Source organism: Lytechinus pictus, chromosome 8, assembly GCF_037042905.1.
Source record: "Lytechinus pictus isolate F3 Inbred chromosome 8, Lp3.0, whole genome shotgun sequence".
NCBI classification, from domain to species: domain Eukaryota; kingdom Metazoa; phylum Echinodermata; class Echinoidea; order Temnopleuroida; family Toxopneustidae; genus Lytechinus; species Lytechinus pictus.
The window spans coordinates 37,791,178-37,816,369 of NC_087252.1; the positions used below are offsets into that span (position 1 = coordinate 37,791,178).

Consider the following 25,192-nt stretch of genomic DNA (forward strand, 5'->3'; position numbering starts at 1 on the left):
TATCATACCTACCACTAGATCGATTTCCAGGAGGTGCACTGCTTATGGAAAATAACACACGCAGCACCCCCAAATTTTGGGGGTGCTTCACCCCCAGCACCCCCGCTTCCCAGCCCCCAGGGGCATGCATGGGGCAGGGCGAAAAAGACTGTGAAATTTGATTTCTATTGTTTGAATTGTAATTTTTGTGTACAAAACACGGGCGGTCGGGCGCGCGCACACTTGATTCGACATAAAACCTGGAAGTTTAACCACACCCATGTCCCTCCCTGCTATCGAATAGTGTTTATTTATGGTTACCACGTATTGCGCGCGACCACGTCTGTATCGGAATGCTGCCCCGCTGGAGTTTGATTGAGTCGCGTTATAGGAGGGATGTTATTGGAATATGTGAAAGACTATGGAAATGATTTACGATTGTCGGATGTGATAATTATGTACATTATAAGTTTATAACATATTTTAAAAAATACAGGGGGAACCTGATTTCGTGGGGGTGCTGCCTATGGAAAATAATACACGCAGCACCCCTAGGATAATTTCTGGGGGTGCTTCGATCAGCACCCCCAGCACGTACCCCCGCTTCCCAGGTCCCTGGGTGGGGGTTATATACCCCTTGGGTTACCGATTAATTTATTTCATTGAGAGTAGGGGGGGGGGGGCGGTAATTTGTGATGAGTTGATAATTGCTAACTTTGTTTTGTTTGGGTTTTTTTTTAGCTATAACAATAAATTTGCCATTTATTTAGTTTTTGTTAGTTTGGTGATATGGTAGGCAGTCATGTAACCAATTATTAAAACAAAATAAAGCAAACAAACAGAGCATGGCTACTGAAAAAATAATGGCTTTTGATGTACCAAAACACGTACAGAGAACAAACTCTCTAGACTAGATGTTGACCTTCATCTTCTCTGTAAGAGGCCTATCTCAAGAAGGTCCTTTCTCAAGTGTTTGCACGTGAAGCGTGGTGCCAATACTTACAGAGCGCGCTTCCTTTACTGCCCTTGTGTGGTTATGTGTTGGGTTTGTCGGGTTAAATGTGTTTCAGCCTATATATTTATAGTGTAAATATCAAATGATCTCAATTATTAAATTTTATTTTGGTACCTAGATTAGCATTTATACTGCATTTGCCATTTTAATGTGACTTATTTTATTTATATGAGGGTGGTTATCTTGCCAAACCTTGATAGGTTTTTATATGATCACCCAGTTCTAGTAATTATTGCATTTTTTAATTACCATTTTTATCTCTGTTTGTTCTCTTGTTTTACAATACATTTTCTAGCCTTATTGTTGTACCAGTGGTGGATCCAGGGCCGGCTGTGCCCCCCCCCCCCTTTGTGAAGCAAACTTAAAATGTGTAATGTAAAAATGCCATAAAACGAAATATCATTGATTTGGGGTTTAAAAACCATTCTTTTTTTTCTTGTCAAAATTTTCCTTTGGAAAATACTGGATCCTTCCCTGTGATGTAAATATGGACCTCATGGAAGAACAGAGTAATTATGTCAATGACTCTGATATGGGCAATCCTTTCGATTATTTCATTAATTTCATCTACTCAACATATTTGCAATTCATTTTATTTATTTCATTTGATGCCATTTATATTATATATATTTATGTATTGTGTTTTTTTAATAATTGGAAAATAAATAAACAAAAATTGTATTTGCTATTACTTTATCTATACTTTGTGTTGATTTTATTGTGATTGAATAAAACATTGAATTGAATAAAAGTGATATAGCTGCGGTCTATCTCTACCACATCACTTTATTATCGGTATAATCCTCATCCGACAATAATTCACCACACATTAATTTTATCTTTCTGCCAAATTTATTTCACTTTGCAAAACAACATGAAAACTTGGAAATATTAACAAAAATAAATATTTAATAATAAAAATTTGTTAGTACTGAAATAAAGGATAGGTAAGAACTGGACAGATATATAATACAGCTTCAGCTGAAAGATTAAATAATATCAAATACTGATTTACTTTTATGATAAAAAAAAGTTACAGTATTCATAAAAAGGACGGCTTAATCAATAGTCCTGCAATTACATAAAATAATCAAAACAAAAGCAGGAACTATAAGGTACATCTGAAATTAATCATAATAACTGATGTTAGTTTCACAATCACACTGCCCCAGCCCCAAAATATTCATATTTCTTCATGATTTGCATAATATAATTTGTAATGTTATTTTGACAATATTTCTCATCACTGTATTGCTGTATTTATGCTTTCATTTGTTTTTGTCTGTGAAAGATCTGCACAAGTCAGCTCATCCAGCGAATTGATCTCTAAATATGATACCATTGTCATCATCATTATTATTACTATTATTCTTGTTATTATTCATCATTATCATACAGAACATCTAAATTAAGTGATATAAGTTTAGTTTAAAGATCTAATTTTTATAAGATAGGCATGACACAATTATGTGGTAATATGACCCAGCATAGCCAAGTTAAGATGATTTGAAAGGGGAAATTGACCCTCGCGAAAAGTTTGTTGTAAAAAATACCAGAAAAGAGAAAATTCTAAAAAATGGTGAAGATTTGCGGAAAATCCATTAAAGATTAAGAAAATAATCATGAGAATTCTATAAGCTTTTAATCTGTGATGTCATATACAAGCAACTGCCCCATATGATATGTAAAATAAAATGCATAAATTTCAAATTTTCAATGGTTCATGAGTAAAATTTCTCTTTTAGGAGCAGGTGTGAAATATTTTGTCTTGATATATACTGAAAAAACAATAAAACCCATTGTCAAGTTTTTGAGTCAATGACATTTCATTGATTTGTTCTGACAATAAATTGGACGCTGCTCGCAAATGGTGTCATGATTCAAACATATTAAACTATACTTAACTTTTTCAATCTCGGATTTTCCTCAAACCACCAGTTTTTTTTTTTTTCTGCTTTTTTTACAACAAACTTTTTGTCAGGGTGAATTTTCCCTTTAAATAGTGGCAGTAAACACCGATTTCATGAGAGAGTATGTAAAACCAATTTTAACTGTAACAATATCAAGACGGTAGATTTGGGCCCCATCTTACAAAGATTTACGATTAATCCAATCAATTGTAACTGTGGAAAGCCAGCAACGTCAATATCTAAAATATGTGTTTGATTATAACATTTTCTACTTTGTATATTCATACATTAACTTTTCTTTTTTTTACAATTGACTATGCTTCTCTTTGTTCACAAAGTACATTGTGCAAATTCCCTGAACAAAAAATTATGACACTGATCGATTTCCATACATTTACCATTGATTGAATCAATTGTAACTCTTTGTAAGACAGGGCCCTAGTCTTGTAGCTACATAAAGCGAACTTTGTGAAATCTCGAAATCGAAGCTGAAAAACAATTACACTGAAGATAGCCAACGCAGATAAGCACATGTGGGACAGTATATTATTATCATTACTCAGTTAGATTGGCTGGAATGCCGTGCTTATTTCTCAGCAATTACACATTATCTTCCAGAAACTTTTGGCACATAATTTTTATTTATACATACGGTGCTCATTTTATGATTGGATTCTCTTTGAACACATTTTGAAATCGTAACAATTATTTTTAAATAACAATTCATATTAGAAATAAGTATGTACAAAGTGAGAACATGGGGGTATGCAATCCAGTATCCCATCCCAGCAAACTTTTTATTGTAATCTCCATTTTTTTCATGCTGGGATAAAAGTGATCTTCCAAAATTGCAAGCGAGCATAGCAAGCTAGCACAGCAAGCAATTTTCTTACCAACATAAAATCAAAGTTAGAAATTACACGTTTAATTGTAAAAACAAGTGAAAATTAACATAGTTGTTAAAAAACAAATTCTTGCCTGGTTATTGAAATTACTGATTGCTGTTTTCACAAGAAAATGCACTAATCCTCAGCTCGTTAAGATATCCTACATCTATATTTTTTAGAATTTCTAACACATGAAATCTGAAAGAAAAATGCAGCAATGAATGATAAAATTAAAATACATGTTGCTATTTTTAAGAATAAAATGTGATCAAATAAACGAGACAATAACAAGTATATTCATTGTCATGGTGGGGTTGAATGCAAATCCAAACACAAAGCCTAAACATACACAAATTGGAGTTTGTATAATGGGATCGGTACTAATATTTGAACAGTTAATAATATACAGTATTATACAATAATACAGAAAGACAATATGAGGACTATGTAAGAGCAATCTTAAACAATGATATACACTGTGTATCTACCCTTATAAAAAAAAAATCACCCTGAAAGCTCGGATAGTATAACAAAATGAATTTCCAAAACGATAGCAGAAAATAATAGGCAAACCAGAACAAAAATAAAGCATTTGGATACTTGATACAATGATACCCACCCCATAAAAAAGAAGTACATATGCTTAAGTCACATCTAGCAGATTTTGAAAGACAATAGAGGACACACGTAGATATCTGAAAGTCAAGGAATACAACATAAGTTTTTCCAATATTCAAGGAATTTTAAGATTAAATTAGAACTACATGTATCACTAAAGGTGATTAATACCCCCTCTGTACATTGTTTTACCATGGTAACAGTTTCCAACACATGGAAAATATATCTTGCCTATTCTGACCACAAGACCAATGTGTGAGCTATCATGATAATTGGTTAAAAACTGATGAAGTAGTTAAAACTGCAAGATTTTTGCATAATTTTTGGCATACATGATGTTACCTTGGCAACACGATTACTTTACTGACATATGGAATGAGAATTGGCTGAAAACTGATGAAGTAGTACGAACCGCAAAATTTTTACCCAATTTTGGGCAGAAATTATGTTGTTACCATGCCAACACAATTTCCGACACACACAAAATATATGTGTCACACATCTTTACCTCGATACCTATGTGTGAGCCAAATATCATGAGAATTGGTTGAAAATTGAGAAAGTAGTTCAATGCACAAGATTTTTACCATATTTTTGTCATAATATACCGTTACCATGGCAATGCAATTTCCGACACATGCGAGAAGTATGTCTTGCACATCTATACCCCAACACCAATATGTGTTCCAAGTTTGATGAGCAAGATTTGCAACGGCCAATGTATTGGCCAATGAAAAGTGTGCTCTTGACCCGATTAAACCAATTCTTATTTTGAAACCTATACCATTTTAAAGCATACATGTACATATTCAAATCTATCATGATATAAAAATCATTTAGACTCACACAAAAGTGCACAAAATAACAACTTTTGTCAGGTAAAAAGATATATTTTGTAGCATGTTTTAGATCAATATTTTTACCTACATTGCAAAATCATTACATAAATTCAAACACATGACCTGAAAGAATGATTCTTCCGCTTTACAATGATACCAAAATCATGAAATTTGATGTATACATGTACTTAGAGCAGCAATGACAGAATTAATTGACGTTAATGTCATATTGAACACATTTTGTCTTGTGATAATTTTTGTTTATCTTAATATGTCATGTACCATATTTGTTGCTTTACTGTATTATGTTTTGTTGTTATATTCCACACTATACTTATTCCTTATGATTTCAATCTTTTATATTGTAAAAACTTTTTGTAATTCGGCTCTGTGCTGCGATGGAAGTTTTTATCTTAATAAACCATTTTGAATTGAATTAAAACCTCTAGGTGTTTTGATCCGCATCAAGCGCATTAAATATTGCAGAACCTCTCTAGTCATGAATATCACTTGAAAGAAAGAAGCAGCTACTTATTGTTTGAGGACCTGCCTACTGACTGGCTATGCTGTATAAATATTGAATATGACATATACTAGAAATTGAGCTCATGTGTCATCCACTCACAATCATACACAAGTAGAGTACTGAAGTGTCACGTCATCCATTTTCCAATTTCGCATTCTGACATTTTTGATACCATATTTGATATTTATGATACCATTGGCATCAATGTATTATTGGCCTGATTGTAAATGTTATGAACCAGGCCAACAATACATCAACTTCCATCGGGATAATTCTGTAATTCATGAGGTCATATCTTGGGTCCTCATGGACCGATTCCCACCAAATTTGGGATGTGCAGGTATTTCATCATGCTCTACCGAACTATGACCTAAAAAAATGCTGAAAAGCAAAAAAGATTTTTTTGTGAGGTTATCACTTTGGAACAATGTTAATTGTGATAAACCTTTTTCTCAAAAGAACACAAATATTCGACATTATCCATTCACACTAATAAGAACAAGATATAAAAGTGTTTTGATTGAGAAAGATGAACAAATGAATTTTTCTTGCTGCTTATGGACCAGAATCCTCTATTCTGGCTACCCCCCGACCACCTTTTCGGGGGGGGGGGGGGGCTCATGGGATGATGGCAACAGCCAGAAGTCTCCTCTGTCATCCATGACTTGATGAAAATCCCAAAAGGTTTTCTGCATGTTCAATATTTCAGATAAAGGATGATAAGAAGCGAGTTCATAGATGATACACTCTGAGCATGTGCACTTGAAAGTCACATTGATTGATACAATCTATTGAATTCAGAGCTCGAAAGTTGAAAGTTTACAAAACCAACAATGCAATTTGAGATCCTAGTTGCCTAGCAAAACTCCATCAAACAACCCTTGTGCATGTGTCTCCCGTTCCATACATATCCCCTTTCTTTGTGATGAAGTTGATCCAATTGTTCACAAAGCCGTGATCTAGCTCCAAGAGGCGTTCCTTGCCGCCCGGCTGTCGAGGAAGTAGCTTTCTTTCCCGGTACGTCCAGTTGTGCGTGATGAGGAAGCACTGCTTAAGAAGAAGGGCCATCACCGCAGGGCATACCACCGCACCATACAGGATGCATACAAAGATGATAGCCAGTCTGGAGGATAAAAATGACAAAGACCATGGTACATGTAAGATTAAAGGTAAAAGAAAGTAGTTGCAGCAAACAATTATTTAATGAGAAAGTCTTCAAAATCAAGGTTAAATACTACCATATCATCATAGATCTAGTTTTGGTACACTGAAATTAACTTACCTTTATGAAATCATGGAATCTTAGCTGAAAACCGATGATTCTGATGATCACTAACACAAAAAGGCATATGTGGGACAGTATTAATATTGTTTGGAAAGATACCCGACATATTATGGAATTCCTTGCTAATTTTTCAGCAATTACACATTTTTTTTTTCCAGAGCCAGAAATGGCACATATTTTTTAGTAATACATTCAAAACCTGGGTGGTCATTTTATCGGATTCTGTTCGAACTCATTTTGAGTTACCACAACTGGTAATTATCTTTAAAGAGATGAATAGCATTGATAAGATGATGACACCAGCTAGAGCTAGTTGCCTTTTCATAGGCACTGTCACACAATGAGGTTTATGTCTAGTTCTAATGTCACGCTTCACGTTGCCTTTAAAATTGTTGTCCAAATTATGGAGTAATCGCAGTGATCATGTCAGATCGTGAGGTCGTTTTATTGTAGAAAATGTTTTGGATGGCCCAAAACTGTTCAAAATCGTCAAGGATCACACAACATTCGAAACGAGGTATTAGAAATAAAGTTTAAGAATATCATGTATCGACAGATGACCTCCTATTAAAGGGGAATCCAACCCAAATAAAAACTTGCTTTTATGGGAAAAAGAAAAATCAGACAAGTTGATAGGTGAAAGTTTGAATATCGGACAAACAATTAGAAAGTTATGAATTTTTAAAATTTGTAAATATTGGTAATCTCTATACCCATGGAGACTTCAAATTGGCCGCATTTGTGATCATAGTGACATAGGCCTTCTCTTCCTTGTACTCAAATACATAAAATGGCTAAAATTTCATTTTTTTTTCTCAAAAGTTTTACTTCAAGTTCAATTATGTTTTTCTTCCATGGGGACATAAAACAATACACTACCTGGTTTATATTTAGATTATTGCCCAAGGGAAATGGGTACTTAGCAGAAAACCACAAATCCCTAATAATTACATGTACGTACATGGTCTATGGGAAAGTTGTCCTTGCCCCTTGTAATAATTTACTTAACCAGTTGCTAATTTGAAATCTACAGTCTTATACCCCTTTCATAAACCCATCCTCCAATTATCCGCCTAAGAGTAATTATGCGGATAATTCAATAAAAATTGCATTCACAAACTCGAAAATAATCCGCACTATTTTTTTACGAGCGCCCGACCTGAAAAGGCGGATAATTATCATGGCAACTGCACACACCCCCTCCGATGGGGTTGTGTTGGAAAAGGGTGACCTTGTGACCGCACCATGGCAATTATCCGCATTATTTTGGAAATGCGTTCATAAAGTCAAAATCTGGTCCCGATGCCGCTATTATGCGGATAATTGAAGCATCAAAATAATGCGGATAACTCTGGTCCCGCTCCGTTCTTACGACCAAATTATGCGGATATTATCCGCATAATTGGGTTTATGAAAGGGGTATTAGGGATCTCAATTTTACTAAAAGCAGCCATAACTTTCTTATTGTTTGTCCGATTTCTTTCAGACTTTCGCCATTCTGTTTTATTTACTTAATTCTCCTTTCCAACACAACATTTTATGACACATGCTGGATTCCACTTTAATACAGACCTGTGTATAAAAAAATATTACTACGGGTAAACGATAAGATGACTTCTTACTCTGGGTCATAATAGATGATCTCCAATATTCCATAGAAACTTGCTTCATCATGAGTGACTTCAAAGAGATAGTAAGATCCCCTTAAAACTCCCCAGAAACCACCGACGACGAATAGGATAAGGGTGACGATGAAGGACCGGTGGTTATCTCTGCCAATACAGACATCAAGCCTGAGAATTAAAAAAAAACGATTTTGTTAAAATATTCACCTCCATCTCTGCTTCATTAATTTTTCTTGTTTTGTTTTAAATAACTTTTTATCTGGCTTGGGTTCCCCTGAATTAATGATCAATTTGCTGGATCTTTTAAAAGTAAAGTTAAAGGTCATGTCCACCCAAGAAAAAATTTGATTTGAACTGATAGACAAAAACACACTAAAAATTTCATCAAAATCGCATGTAAAATAGTTATGACATCTTAAAGCTTTGCAAATTTTTACAAAATAGTTAGACATGTATGCACAATTCAGTGACATGAGAGAGTCGCTAATGTCCCCCACTCACTCACTCACTTTTTTTTTATTACTTTACATAACTTTCTTATTTTACACCCGATTTCAATGACATTTTTCAGTATTATGCTTGTTGGATTTTTCTCTCTATAGTAAAATCAACTTTTTGTTGGGGAGGACTTGTCCTTTAAAAGCAAAAAAAGAAATCTGTATTTACCAAACACAGTGGTGGTCCAACCGATGTACACAGCGGTCACAGATCTTACAATGGCCCGCTCTGGCTGGCTTCACGATCAGACACGCAGCACACCAATCCGAGGATCCCTGCATCTGATTGGTCAGTTGTTCCTCTTTCTCCTTATTCTGGCCAATCGGTGGTCCCCTTTCATTGCTCTTGTGGAGATGTGTGAGACGGGAAGAGGCTTGTCCCTTTGTCTCTTCTTCATCTCTCTGACAGCTCGTTCCCGAAGATTCCTGACGACATTTGACAAACCCAGGTGCCACCTTGGTCGACGCAAAAGCTCCAAAGAAGAGTAAAAGGTTCATCGAGACGCAAGCAAGCTCAATGACTGTGGCATCCGTCACGAGAATGACAAAGGAAGAGAACAAAGTGAATATAGAAACCAAAGTCACGCTCATGAAGAATTTCGTCCTTTGCTTGCGTCTGAGGATTCGTAGAGAGTAGAGTATGGCACTTAGCGGTACGATCATGAAAGAATAGACGGTATATTCGAGGCACCAGGATGCGACATAGAGCCAACAGGGTATTGCGATGAGAGGAAGGAGAGCGGACATGTCGAGCAGGTCATCAATACGCTGCGCCCCTTGCCCTAGGAATGTTGGGATACGTACACGGTCGAGGATCGTTTCCTTGACAGAGGCTAACCTAGCTCTGCCAATAGTCCTCCCTGTGAATAATCTATAAAGAGGAACGGAGATAGAAATATAAGATAATAAAAACAAGGCATAAGCTATTTTGTGTCTCGTCCACTTATGAAAATAACCAGAAATATCGTGATTTGCGAGGGCATGCAACAGAATCGTATCAAAACTTCATTGTGAAATAACTGGGATGTAAACATTTGTCATAAGAGTCTTGCACGTAAATTTTAATGTTGACCTCAAAATGAACTTTGATCTTACCATGTGACTTCCGAACACAATAACATGCAAGTCTCCTAAGTACACCTACATCCCAAGTTTGGTATAAAAGTGACTTTCGGTTGCAGAGTTGTGTCATAACATTGACCTCAAAATTACCATGTGACCTCTGATTGTGCTATGACATGCAGATCTCCTCTATACATCTACAACTTAAGTTTCGGTGAAAAGTGACTTACGGTTTCGGAGTTGTGTGTAAATAAGAGTCTTGCATGTAAACTTTAACGTTGACCTGAAAATGACCTTTGACCTTACCATGTGACCTCTGACTGCAGCATAACATGCAGGTCCCCTTAGTACATCTACTATCCAAGTTTGGTTGAAAATGGACTCACGGTTGTGGAGTTATGTGTCATAAGAGAGTCTTGCACATAAACTTTAACATTGACCTGAAAATGACCTTTGATGACATGCAGATGAAAACATATACTGTCAGTCTGCAAGTCCATAAGTTAATGAGCAAGATTTATCCAAGTCCTCTCATGGCTGAATTTGTATCCCTGCAAAATCTTGTGGATCATGAGACATTCTTTCTCAAAGAATTTAACCATTTTCTGCTAGAGTAAAATTGATTATTTTTGTACCATAGGAAAGAGTAAACATTACTCTTTTATATTGGTTATTTCTTTTGAATAAAATATATCAATGATACATTTTTCAGTCTAGATCCAGATGCCAGAGGAGGTTTGATGAATTTTAAGAAAATATTGTGTTTGATATGATTTACATGTGATTCATTTAAAGTTTTCCGAAACTTAGATTCTTCACGAGATCACTGACTGAGCTTAGACTTAGTTAAAGGGGAAGTTCACCCTGACAAAAGGTTATTGTAAAAATAGCCAAAAAACAATCAAAAGAATGTAATTGGCAAAGGTTTGAAGAAAGTCCATCAAAGACTAAAAAAGCTGGCATAGGCCCCCTATTAGAATTTTAATTATTGGATTTGTGACTTCATAATGCAAGCAGCTTTCCGACATATCGACTGGTAAAAAATCATTGAAAAAATGAAGTGTCATTTTCTCAGTTAAAATGTTAAGTCACCAAACATCTGATGGTTCCAAATATCGGACGAAAATGACTTCAACTCCCTCCCCATAACTACAGGGACCCGCACGGGCAGGGGACTTGCATGCATTAGATACATGAACATACCTGCTATTGAACTGCACACACAGTAGATCCAAGTTGCCGCTCAAAAAAAATATTCCGGGCAGGTGTTTCATAAAGCTGTTCGTAAGTTCAGAGCGACTATAAGAACGACTGGTGATCCTTTCTTGTGGTAAATGGTACACACCATTGGCAATGATTTAGCGCAAAAAAGGATCACCAGTCTTTCTTACAGTAGCTCTTAACTTACAAACAGCTTTATGAAACGGCCCCCAGGGGTTAAATCTAGGGGTAAAATCCATGATTTTGACTTCCAGAGATTCTTATGACCCTCGCTAATTATGGACTCCAAAAGATCGATGACAAAAAAATCTCTTAAGGGGGAAGTGACTTCCGCTAGAAATATCGCCGCTGAGATCGCATGTGTTCGATTTATCGCAAAACAATCTACAATGGCCGCCGCGGGGGTTCCCCATGGCGGGAAATTTGACACCCTTCCAAATATGGCACTATCCCAAACATGGGACATATCGGCCGATTGAATTGGAAATAATTTATGCGTGCTGTTGACGCGCGCGCGCTCGTTTTCAGAATGAAGTCGCGCACAGCTGAGTGAAGACGTCCAATGTTCAGAGCCGAAAGAGGTCCGTTTGGTAAGTAAATTATCATTATTTACCGATTTCTATATCAAAATTAATGATAGTAATAATTAAAATCGGCATTTGCGCAACTATGAGTGAGAAACGAAGGAAGGATTCTAGACTGGTCCTTATGTACAAGCTGCACCACAATCTTGTCAGCTTCCCAGTGGAAGAATACATCACCCCACTCACTGGATCAACAAGAACTCGATCGCAGCAACAAGGGAATGGCTACCAGCTACCACACTGCAGGACAGAGCACCATCGTCAATCCTTCTTTCCGAGGACGATCAAGGCATGGAATACTCTTCCTCCCAACAAAGTCAATGCCTCTTCTCCAAAAGCCTTCCGCCTGAGACTGGCGAAGGCCAGAGCTAAATCAGATGGGACTTTTTACTTGCACCTGTACAGTGTATATATTTTGCACTGCACACCTAAACCTGGCCATACACACATGCCAAATAAACCATCTGCAAGAATCTTCAATCCTGAAGGAGGCAGATTTAACCTGAAAAAGAACTAAAATAAATTATTTTATCAACAATTAAGCAATTATTTTAGGGTCTAGAGCGTGATTTAAATCGACAAAATTGATTGCGGCGCACAACTCTATAAACTGTTACACGTCCGATATTTGGAAACTGCATCCAAATTTTGGCAAAAAAAACAAGCTTCTGGTAGTAAGTAAATAATTTCCGTTTACCAAACTATTTCAATTTTATTCTTTTATAAATGACATTAATATTCAGCATTTCTACTACGGAAATAAACATGATTTTTATTTGATTCAATCACTGTATTTTTGTTTTGGGCCAATTAAATTTGGGCACTTTAGTTACTCTACCTTCATATTATCAATACAAAATTCATTATTGCGCTCCTAAAAAGAAAGAGTCATCAGGAACCATTAAAAATTAATGCATTTTACAATATCCCTGGCCCTAGCATGTGGGACTCGGCAGCTGCTATCAGCTGCTCGGCAGGCTACACTCACTCACAAATCAAAATGGCAAATCTTCAAATTGTAATAACTTTCTTAAAAATGAAATTTTAATGGATTTATCATTTACCTCACATGCACACCACAACCAATATTTCTTTTATAATTTTTTCTGCTATTTTTACAACAAACTTTTTGTCAGGGTGAACTTCCCCTTTTTAGTTTAAGTTAGAGCAGAGTTCCAGCCCCAGGCTCAGCTCAGCCTCAGCTCAGCCTCAGAGTCCGCCGAATCTCGGGCGCGCGGTGGAGCGACTAACAACGCCTGGCAAAGTCTCGAGCGGTCGTGAGGAAATAAATAAAAAAAATCACCTGTCACACGACTCATCCAAATCTTCACAATCACAAAACATGGCCAGTAGATGACTCCTTTCTCCCTTTGCGTCGATATATTCACAACAACAGAGAGGGTCTCCTATTTCGTCTTTCTTATCCATGATCTTCGAGCTAGTTTATATTTTATTCAGAGCAAAGATGCCGACGCGATGTAGGGTACTTCTCATATCGCAAATAAAAACTGAGAAATTTAGATTTTGATAAGGATGTGCTGATTTGAGTAGGCTCGTTTTCCGACTAGATCTAGTTAGACCTACATAAGCAAGAGTTTTGGTTTATGACATTCTTTACGCAATACCCCAAAGTTTTAACTAATTGACAGATGTACTGTATACAATTTGGAATATGTTTTTTTTTCCGGATAAAAACACATTCCAAATTCATGATTAAAAAATCAATCAAGGCTTGACTTATTTGACCAAATTCTCCATCCCGATATCTCAGTCATCTTTCTCTGGTTCAATTTTAAATTCTATATTTGCTTTTTAATAATCTGTTCAAACAATGAAAAGGAAAAAAAAGAAAGTAAAATAGAAAAAAAAAGGATGAAGGGAAAGAAGCTTTTCATCCTCTCAAAGAAGGCTCCAAATTAAAGCAGTGGCAAAAATAGTCATTTTTTGACTGGTTGCCAACACCAAAAGACAGGGCAGCGTGAGCCTGTAGTCCAAGTTAGGGTGGGGAGTTACAAATTGATGCAGGGGTTCGAGGTTCAAGACCCGGTCACGTCTTTCGGATAGCGACGTTAAATGTTGATCCCAGACGTAAATCATGTCTGATTGATACACATCTGAGGAAAACTCATTTACACACACACACACCCTCACACACATAAGTCGCCCACATTGACAGTATCTCACATGCAGTTGCCTGCAGCAGATTACGCAGGTCTAATTTGCTCGAAGAAAATTTTTGAAAATGCTCACAACTTTGCTGTGGGCAATTGCCCCTCAAATCACCCACAATGCTTGCATGGAACGATGTGACAAGACCTTAAAGTCATGCATAAATTCATTACAGCTATATGACAAATCACAATGGGTAATGTAAATTATCATTGTTTGAAAAGTATTATAATGCACAGAAATTACACTCACACAAAAGATAGTAAATTGTTCAAAAAACACTATCAACCTTTTAATTTGCCTCAGAATAAGAATAAATATGATCATAACTCATTTGAATATATTCCTATTTTGACAAAATACACATAAAAGTACAGTTCACACAAAAACAGATAAAATAACAGCACTTACAAAGGAGATCTATCAATACGAGACAAACAACTGAGATTATCTGATCATAGAGAGAAATGAATAGAAACACAAATTATTTACAAGAGTGAAGTTTCACCACTCTATAAACATTAAATCTCAGTCTCTATATTATGGCAATACAGACATATCTTTATCTACTAAACTCTAAAAGTACTTTATTTGCATTGACAATTCACATATCTAATTAGCAGGAAACTTAGAAAGGGAATAACTTTCGTTCCTGGCGTAACAACACAAGCGCCATGAGCGCCCAGCTGAGGCGGATACCGGCGCTATACAAGAACCCATCATCATCATCATCACAAACAAAAAATGCACTTTCTAAATACTTCATCACAAATGAACATTACACCATATTTTATCAGGTTTAAAGGAAGCGCTAAAATACTTGAAACAAGGAATACAAAAATAAAGCAGACAACCGCTTTAATTTTGAAAGTTCATCAGTTACTTACAAAAGAAATTAATTCTGTTAAAATACAAAGTCTGGTGATTTGGCAACTGTGTCCTTAGCATGAATACAAGCCTGTTTCCCCAAGGTAATATCAACTACAGAATCATATACAGTGTACTGTACATAAATATTTGTGCATTCAGGATTTTTTCCTTTAATTTCTAAATAATCTGTCTTTTCTGCATTTCAACACTTGAGAGAACTTTAATAATGCTGAAAACAAAGAAGGAAAAATTCATGAGAATATTCAGAAAATTTCAAGAATTGCACAAACTCCAATACGGGCATAAGTTTAATTTAGTAGTAATGATAAAATAAAATAATAATAAAAAAAAACAAGCATAATGATAATAACAATAATAGAATACAGATGGGGGAGGGTGGTGCCAGGGTCGCTCCAAAACCAAGCCCAAATATTTTTTTTAACACAGATTGATGTTGCTTTAAATCTTCCAGGCACAGAGTTGGAAAATAATTTGGTGGTAACTCTGTACACTGAGATCGGTTACGAAACAAGACCTGATCAAACACACAAATAAAAGTTACTATTATGGCAACTGTACCATCTTATAGTATACAAATGGTGCACAGATGTAAGTGCAACGGTAGATTTTGTGAGCATACTGTAAATATGGAACTGTTAAACCCACGAGGTGCAGCAGAGTGAATTTAGACTAGTTTCCATAGTAACCGCATGCTCACTAGTCCTATCGAAATTTTTTCACATCCATGCATAGGTAAGTACCGACGCATGGCTAGCCATGCATCCAGTAAATTTGCCATGCATAATTAGTGGTTGATCACTCTACCATGGTAGTTACCATTGGATGGCAAAAGATCCCATAAAACATATTGCAACTTTTATGCAAAAGGCCCCTGTACATTCTTATCCAAACTTGGGCCCCTTTTCATAAAACCTGTTACAACAAATTCCCAATAACAGTTTAAAGCTACTAAAATCATTCGATATGATTGGCTGATAAAGAACTTGGTATAGAAATTGTGCATTTGCTATTATAACAAGTCTTTATGAAACCCAAACTAGTTATTTTGAAGATGCTGTGGTCATTGAAATGATTTAATATCAAATCAAGGCAATGCAAAATGGTAGCGAATGTCAACATAGGAGGACAGCAATACTAAAGGCTAAAGAACTGCCCATCAGACAGCTCAAACTGAATTTAATGAATACCAAGATCATACACACAAAGAAATGTGGCTTCCGTTTAATAGGAATGTTTTGAAAACTGAAATGTTTGTAATATTACAATAGATACAAGGAATAACTATGTACAATTAACAATTTAAAAATATCAAATTCATAAATAACCTCTTACACTGTGATTTTGTCTCAGCTGAACGAAAATACATGGCATGTTGAAATTCATTGATTGTACAAACAAAGTCGATTATTATCTAAAATTCGAAATTATATTCAACATAGTGATTTAGTCCTTTCCTTAATGATGTTGAAAAATAACAGGTACACAGAAAACTGCAATCAAGTTCCCTTCACAATACCAATGCAGTGTAATAGCAAAGAACACCATTCCGGAAAAGAAAAAGGAGGAAAACCTAGATAAAAAAAGGGGGTTCCAAGCCAACAAATTAAAAGAAAAATGCTTCTGATTCAGGCTTGAATTTTAAATCAACCCAGCAAGGTGAAATCTCAAAGGGATGTCTTGAAATTGGGCAGACCCCAATTTTTTCAGAAACGTCAAAGTCTGAACATTAAGGAAAGAGTGAATCAAGTTCGATTTCTATCAGACGAAAAATAAAAATGGATCCCCTTGATCCTACTTAATCGAAGGAGGAACACAAAAAGTGAAACATATGATACATATACATGAAATGAGAACCAAAATCCTTTCTGCAATGTTAATATGTTTTACTCCAATTGACTACATCGAAGTAATCAAGTTTGAGGGTTTCCATGACAAACAGTTCAACAGAAAATGAATATATTACTCGGGGTTTCAAATATCTACATGTATGAGACACAGTTGAGTATGCATAAGTCAAACTTCTGTATGTTAAAAACCTCACCAAAGTGACAGTAATTTTGCATATTAGGGTACACTTCATAAAGATTTACTTCAACAGCAACATTGCTATCATAGTAAATACCATGGTAACAGGGCTCAGCAGCCAATCAAAATCAAGGTTTCCACGGTAGATACCTTAATTATAAAGTTACCATAGGTGTCAGTCTTTATGAAATGGTTCCAAGATTATGCAAAACATGTTATTGACCGTTTCTAAGTTGAATTTCGCATAAATCCAACATACTTCTGAGGTCCCCAAGAGACTTGACCTAGGCATACTCAGTTGTAAATTCACTAACATATCACTACAAAAGCTGCATAGACATCAAGTACAACAACAACAACTTGAACTATTCAGCACTGAGGTAAAAATATCTAGCACATAGTACTTCTATATAATTCTTTGTAGACTCTGCTAGAAATGCTCTTATAACAGCACAGCTTTATTGCTAAAAAATTAAAAGTGAACAACTATTATATCTATGAGCACTGTATATTTCATTTTTAACGTTGTCCTGAGAGTTTGTGCCTCCTGCGCGACCTGGAGGTCAAAGGTCACAGGGTAGGAGTCAAATAACCTTCCTCTTTGGTTGTTGAAATGATGTCAACAATTGGGTGTCATTCAAGCACATATTCCTGGGCTACTGAAACCTCAAAGAAGGGAAGTCGCTTCAAATACGTTGGGAGTTTTGTCAAGTTAAAGTCAAAATAGTTATATTCAGAGCATCCCACTACCAGGAACAAAACCACCTCTGCCCAAGATGAATGGCTGGAAGAGGTTAAGAAGATAACACTTTGGCATTTCCTGAAGGGGCCCTGGACCACTTGGGAATACAGTCAACCAGTCTGAGCAGACACCCGCCAATAGACAAAACATGTCTTCAGAGTAGACCTACTTTAGTGGCGATCAAAGCTGTCTTCCACTTGACATGAATATGTGTCATAGAGCTTGACTAGGAAGGCCTGTCTCTAGTGGCCTATTTTTCTGTTTCCCGATTATGGGCTTAATAGACAAGTTTGATTGTATTCTGCACTTTAAGTCGGTCTCCATCACAGACTAAAGATGCTTACTGGTGACACAGTTGTACATGGTGGTCTTTTTCACATCGACTGGCACTCTGGCAGACTAGATAACGACGATGTTGTCTCCGTTGAAAGTCAAGCTTTTTGGAACAATATGCAGCATAATAAGGTGTAGCAGAACTTTTTTTTAAACAATCTGCAGCATAAGGTGTAGCAGAAGTTGTTTCCATCTTCCCTGCTTCAGTTCTGCTCACCTAGTTGGGTTCCCTTGACCTGGAGGGAGTCTTGGCCTCTTCCATTGGGAATGTTTATTGCAGAAAACTCCTACGGCAAATGTTTCTTGGAACCATAAGTGCAGGATTTCTACCCCTCTTCAAGGAAGAATTTGCAGTCGGAGAATGTTTTTTCCTTTTGTGCAGACAGCAACTCTACAAAACGTGGCTTCTCAACAGAGGTGTATGCACTAGTTGAGGCACTTCTGGCATTTCCTGGAGCCACAACTGCAAGGTATTTTTGTCTCTTCGATCAGGAATCTGTCATCATCTAACCTTTCGTACTATCAGCACTTCTGCAAGATGGAGCTTCTAAACGAGGTTTTTTTTTTCTTCACTAGTTCAGGTACTTGCGACATTTCCTGGCCCCGCAATTGCATGGGATCTTCACTTCTTCGATTGGGAATTTGTAGTCGTACGTCAGCTCCTCCCCTCTTGCGATGCGTCGGCTGGCGAAGATGATGATGTGCTTCTGACCTCCGATCTCGATCACTCGGGAGAAACAATTGGGCTGAAAAAACAAGATAGGATGAAGAACATTTATTTACTCTTCTGAACTTGGGCACAGGCATGGTGATCTGCAAAAATTATAATTCCCTTAACCCTATCTAGGCAGAGGGGAGTGCCTCAGAGCCTACCGCCCGGCCATATAATCTCCCAAAATATCCCGGCCTAGATAGGGTTAAAGTAAAGTACTTTACGCCCCAAAACTGTATGTGGTCTCTCATTGACTGTGTGTTATGAAAAGCTAGTCTTGGAATATAGGGTGAACTGCGGTCAAAATGATTTTGAACATTTTTTGTTCTCATTGTGAATGGTCTGCTGAATCCAAATAAATGACTTGCAGGCAAACTTGGGACAAGCAAATTAAAGTGTAGGAGATTGAATGGTTAGCAGTACTTACATCACATGAATGGTTGATAAAGCGAGCTGCATTGCCGTGGGTGGTAGCATCAACAACATCAAAATCATCAATACGGAACATGTAACATCCAATACCCTGGAGAGACAGAGAGAGAAAAATGTCATTTTTATTCCATCAAGTGCAGCACCAGCAGTACAGGTATCCATCAAAAGCTAAGTTTTCTTTTATGACTCCAGTTTATATGAATGATCAATGTCGTAAGATATTGTTAACCCTCTATATTGGGATCACAGTCACAATGTTCACAAACAAGACAGTTTGGGTGTTTGGAAAAAAACTACACTCCTTCTCCTGCTGTTCAAGGTCTGAAGCAATAAGACTTCACTCACAAGCTGCGATTGAAGCGTGATTTTCATTCCGCTACCAATACATTAGAAGCCAATCAGGGTCCGATAACACAAAGGTTAGCGATTAATCGTATGCTTGATTTTCACAATCGACTGTACATAGTAATCAATGCAATCTATCGTATATAGAAATGTTCTACGATGATTGCCCAGCTTTATCTTACGGGCCCCTGGGGGCCCAGCTTAACGCACACTTTAACGCCTTGGACGAACACCCTTTTTTTGCCATTCGATTGTTCACCAGGGTACAAATAGTTTGAACAATAAAGATTCCTGGATTATCAGAAATCACAAAAAATTGACATATTTGCATGACCCACCAGTGATCACACATAATGACAGAGCTGACTCGGTGAAATGTTGGAAAAGGTTGAATACTTTATGGAATTGCATCACTGTGATTAGAGGTGTGCTTACCTTGCTCTCATAATATTTCTCTCTCTTATCGGTAAGAATTGACCTGATGACTGTACCGCTGTACTCAATCACCATCTCCCCAGCCTCAATGGGGCGGCGACAATATAGACCACGCCCATGGATACCAGACCTGTTTTGGGACAGGTAAATGATATTGAGAATATGAAATTAAGAGGTCAGATAAGGATGTATGAAACCTAGCTTGTAAATGTAGCTGCATGTTTCAAAGGGTTACTGTCTACCTTAATTGATCTCCGCAAAAATCTTGAGACTACCGAAAGATCATGGAAAGACTAATAATAACTTTGAAAGTTCACTAAAAGACTGCTGAAAGACCATCAAAAGACTATTTTCCTGTAAGACTGCTGAAAGACTGTTTTGAACCATTTCAAAAAGTTTTGGAGATCATGAAAACCACTGAAAGAACCATCAGGAATCGTGAAAGACCTCAGAGATCTTTGAAAGTTCGTAGAAAGAGCTTTGAAAGATCACGCAAGTTTCATGGTCTTACAACAGTCTTTCAGAGGTCTTGCTCTCTGTGGAATGGGGGTTGCGACTGTGTATGCATCATGGCCCTAGGAAGCAGGGATGCCGAAGCACTCCCAAGATTTACCTTGGGGGTGCTCTGTGTATTATTCTCCATTAGCGGCATCCCCTGGAATTCTGGTTGGTATGCTAAATAGCAGAAATAAAACCAAACTCACCTTCATTTTATAACAAAACCCTTTTCTCTTTTTTTTTTTTTTTTTGGCTTGTCAAATTTTTCCTGGACCAAAATGACCTACAGTTTGGAGCAAATCCTTTTTTGGGGTTTGTCAAATTCAAACCAACACCCCTGTGAAATCAATCATTTCCAGGGCACTGGAAGCATACCTTGGACCTCTCTGCTTAATACACAGAAGCTATCCTAGGCTATTTATTGTAAATATGCTGGCATTCAACCACAAGTATATTCTCTTATAATTTACCTGTATACACCGACGGCTTCCTTAGCTGTTTGCTTCAGATGTCTGAACCTCATCGCCATGGGCAGATCCTGAAGGCTAGTCGCTCTCCTAATATCAAAATATAAATCAAATTTAAAGGTCAAGTCCCCCAAGGAAAAATATTGATTTGAATAGAGAAAAATCAAACTAGCATAATGGTGAAAATTTCATCAAAATCGGATGTAAAATAAGAAAGTTATGGCATTTTAAAGTTTCGCTTATTTTTCACAGAACAGTGATATGCACAACTCAGTGTCATGCAAATGAGTCAGTCGATGATGTCCATCACTCACTATTTCTTTTGTTTTTTATTGTTTGAATTATACAATATTTCATTTCTAACAGATTTGACAATAAGGACCAACTTGACTGAACCATATAATATTAAACAATGCTAATCCCACATGTTCAGGGAGGAATTAATCATTGTTTCACGTGACAAAGAGGAGAAAATCAAAATATTTCATACTTTAAAAAATAAAATAAAAAAGAAATAGTGAGTGGTTGCATCATCAGTCTCCTTATTTGCATACCGACCAGGATGTGCATAAAACTGTTTTGTGAAATTAAGTGAAACTTTAAAATGTCATTACTCTCTTATTTTACATCCAATTTTGATGAAATTTTCAGTGTTATTCTTGTTGAATTTTTCTCTTTTTATTCAAATCAACTTTTTGTTGGGGCGGACTTGTCCTTTAAAGGGAATATTGCACCTTGTTAGCAGCTGATTTGAAAAAAATTCTCAAACTATTAAAGATGAAACACATGTATGAGTGCATGTATTTGTCCTTAAAAACCCTGAGACACAGCACAATAAAGGATGAAAACGATAATTTAGACACAAGTAGCAATTTATTTTCCTGATTTTGATAACCGTGCATTTGATGAAGAGTTACAACTACAGTAACATTGCTATCACAGCAACTACCATGGTAACAGGGCTCAGCAGCCAATCAAAATCAAGGTTTCCACGGTATCCCTTCCGAAAAAGGGGGTCATCAAAGTGGCGCGTCCCCGTACCACCGATGTACGTGAGTGCCCCCCCCTCGGACTTTATCTAAATTTACCTCGATGATTTATGCTGGATGTCGGAGGACTCGTCCTGCTGCTCAACCTCACTGAAGATCGGTCGGTTACGATGATGAGAAGCGAGGAAGTTAAAGATGTCAAAGGTCGAAGTTCGCTTGAAGACCTCTGCCCTGGCACAGCCGTGGGGGTTAACTGGAGGCTCCTGATAGAAAAAAACATACAAAAATGATATAGCAATATAGTCTATAGTATATATACATTACACAAAATCAAATGTAGATTGTGTCTGATGACCCCAGTAAGAACTGTTTCGATACGATGCATGCTACCTTTTATTCAACTGAGCACTACGTGCATGTGTATTTTTATCCAGTATTTCTCGCTCGTCTTTTCTACTCTGGAGCTTTTCTTATTCTTCCTTTCTGTCCTATCTTCTCACTTCCCAACAAAAATGAATGTAGAATGTGTCTGATAAATTCAGTAAGAATTGTTTCAATGCTTTATTTTATTTTACTGAGCACTGTGTAAATGTACATCTTCATTCAGTCTTTCTTGTTTGTCATTTCTGCTCTGGAGCTTGTTTTATTCTTCATTTCTTTCCTATCTTCTCACTTCCGCTTTTACCTTGCTTCCCAACTTCTCTTTACTAATTTGCCCTTACTCCAAGTCTATTGGTCCAACCCTGTGTTCTTCTCTTGTATCAATGTCTATTCTTGTATCAGGATACCTGGCCCGTAGAGCTGCTCAAGGATATAGATAATGACCCCCCCCCCCCTTCGGCTATACAGGGTTAAGATTGCATAATAGCCTTAAAACGGACATACTGAAGCTTTTCGACATGCACTCATTGGAGTAAAAATTGCATGAATGACTATAACGCTGGGGAGAAAAACAATATATAATCGAACCGAAATAGACAATGGCAGGCAGTGATTGGCTGTCAAGTAAACAAGTTAGGCTTGGTAACAGCCGTATATTGAAGCGAAGCAACTAAAATAACGCAAGGGTTCTTACGAACTCCTTCTGGCGGCACAAAATTGGGTCTGTTAGCTGGATATACGCTGCCTCCAGCATGCGCAACTCCTTGCTCGGCTGAGCACCTTAAACCAAGATGAACAGTATTGTTCAGCGCACGCTTGGTTGCTCAGCAAGTGGTTAGCAATAGCCGAACTACTACCACCGTCCGTCGCAGTACTAGCGGTACGTTTTCTGCATGCACGCGGAGGTTGTGAACGCGCGCTAATTCGACATGGTTAAGATTGCTTTCAAACAATCTGAAATGCCATGTTGATTTTTGGGAATCCCCCATTACTCACATCATCTTCTGGTGTTTCCTCGTGCTTGTGGAACTTGAACTTGTAATTATGGCAGTTCCCTGCTCCATAGAGCTGCTCAAGGAGATAGATAATGGCTTCGTGTGTGATACCAAGCACCTTCATTCCTTTCACGCCTAAAGAGAGGAGAGAACATGGAGAAATAATGAGAAAGAAAAAAGTTGCAAATGCATCATATAAAGGAAATCTGCACCTGATCCAACCCCCCCTCTAACAACCTATTTCCATACTTGTATCTTCTAAAATTATGTACTAAAATTATGGGAAGCTGACAAATTTCAAATGTTGTTCACATTGCATGTAATGTTTCTTATATTTACTATGGCGTTTCCTCAGGCGTTCAGATAACTATTTAGCTATCATTCCTAGACATTTATGAATGATAAAAGTAAAATGAGCTGATGAATGGAGGCTCCAATGTTAACAATTTTTGTATTGTCTGGCGCTCTATAGTATAACTGCGAGTTTAGACCAGGGCCACGTAACAAAAAGCTAATAGTGATGAATAGCAACTATGAAAGAACACTTCTCATTGGCTCCTGGTCCGTATTTTGAACGAAATGTGCATGTAACATTGAACTTAATTGGTCAGTCCATTTAGCGATTGATTGGAGCCCAGAGTTTAAATTAAAACCAGAGTTCAGTATATAGGCCATTGAGTTTTGAGTGAGTGAGTGCCATATGTTTTATGCTACAACAGCTTGACTTACCATCAAAGGACAAATGTTTCCTCCTTGTATTAGTGCGTAGCTCACCAACCCTCTCCACCACCCTGCCCCACGCCTCCTCCATCGTCTCAGCCCTCGTCTCAAACCCATCATCACTCCGTATCTCAAACATCAGATGAGGTCGGTTGGATGGCCGGCGGGGCGTGGTACTGGGGCCACGCCTCTTCTCCTGCTCCATCAAGGTGAGGAGTAGGGAGGGGCTATCATCATGGTAATCGGGCTGGCCGAGGTTTGGCATGGCGGCGAGGAATGCATCTTCACCCGACAGGCCTATCGGAGGAAATGAGGGATGAAACGTTTGTATGGCTTTTTAGGTTCAGTGTATAATTAAAATATTTGATCATAAACATGATTTTCTTGTGAGAAATTACATGAGAGCCCGTAATGCGCATGCACAGTCAATTACGTTTTGCAAATGGTGGTCTCGATGCACTAAAATTCGATTTTCTTCGTCTTTTTCTACTTTTCTTGCCAAAATAAACACATATAAAGTAAAACTTGTATATATACTGTACATGTACAGACTATGTGCGCCAGAGAAGAAAGGTCTTTATTATGCGCAAGTGGTCTTTATGGAAAGGTTCCTGTCAAAAAATTCAATGGGGATACCATTCAAGGTAATACCCCCGTCACACTTATTCGGAATCAGCAGGAATCGACCAGAACCAGCCGGAATGAAGAACTTTCAAAATTCGTGCCACATTCGGGAGGGAATTTGAAATTTTCACTACTTTTGCAAAAATGTCGTTCAAATACTTAGAACGTCCTTTGATCCCGCCTTGAATGATTCTTGCACATTCCGGGTGTATTGACTGTCGAATGCAGCTCGAATACAGTCGGAACACAGGAAGAATATTAAGAATGCTGTTAGAATGTCGTAAGAATATGTAGAATGCAGTCAGAGAGCAGTCAGAATGCACTTCGAATGTCGTTCGATATTTCTCCACTTCGAATGCACTTCGAAAGTTTTGAACATGAGCAAA

General features: G+C 37.3%; 2 protein-coding genes across 3 annotated transcripts in view; both read right to left on the reverse strand.

The window, feature by feature from the left end:
* Positions 1 to 1,662: 1,662 nt before the first annotated feature.
* LOC129266564 (palmitoyltransferase ZDHHC23-like) lies at positions 1,663 to 13,553 on the reverse strand. 2 transcript variants are annotated; one of them, XM_064104040.1, is made up of 4 exons: positions 13,352 to 13,553; positions 9,351 to 10,052; positions 8,682 to 8,852; positions 1,663 to 6,897 (listed from the first exon to the last, which is right to left on the reverse strand). In XM_064104040.1, the coding sequence occupies exons 1-4, from the start codon at positions 13,474 to 13,476 to the stop codon at positions 6,645 to 6,647; spliced, it is 1,251 nt and encodes a 416-aa protein (XP_063960110.1). In that variant the 5' UTR covers positions 13,477 to 13,553; the 3' UTR covers positions 1,663 to 6,644. The 2 variants fall into 2 exon arrangements, with proteins under 2 accessions (XP_063960110.1, XP_063960111.1); XM_064104041.1 differs by lacking the exon at positions 13,352 to 13,553 and adding an exon at positions 13,113 to 13,327 and having other exon boundaries at positions 2,200 to 6,897.
* A 927-nt stretch (positions 13,554 to 14,480) lies between these two features.
* The window catches only part of LOC129266154 (uncharacterized), a 49,750-nt gene continuing 39,038 nt past the window's right edge, over positions 14,481 to 25,192 (reverse strand). The window contains exons 22-28 of the mRNA XM_064104042.1: positions 24,192 to 24,479; positions 23,464 to 23,597; positions 22,186 to 22,349; positions 21,101 to 21,187; positions 20,133 to 20,262; positions 19,348 to 19,443; positions 14,481 to 18,954 (exon numbers count right to left, since the gene is read on the reverse strand). Of these exons, the coding sequence (XP_063960112.1) occupies positions 18,781 to 18,954; positions 19,348 to 19,443; positions 20,133 to 20,262; positions 21,101 to 21,187; positions 22,186 to 22,349; positions 23,464 to 23,597; positions 24,192 to 24,479 (1,073 nt within the window). The 3' untranslated portion in view covers positions 14,481 to 18,780. The remainder of the gene's footprint in view (positions 18,955 to 19,347; positions 19,444 to 20,132; positions 20,263 to 21,100; positions 21,188 to 22,185; positions 22,350 to 23,463; positions 23,598 to 24,191; positions 24,480 to 25,192) is intronic.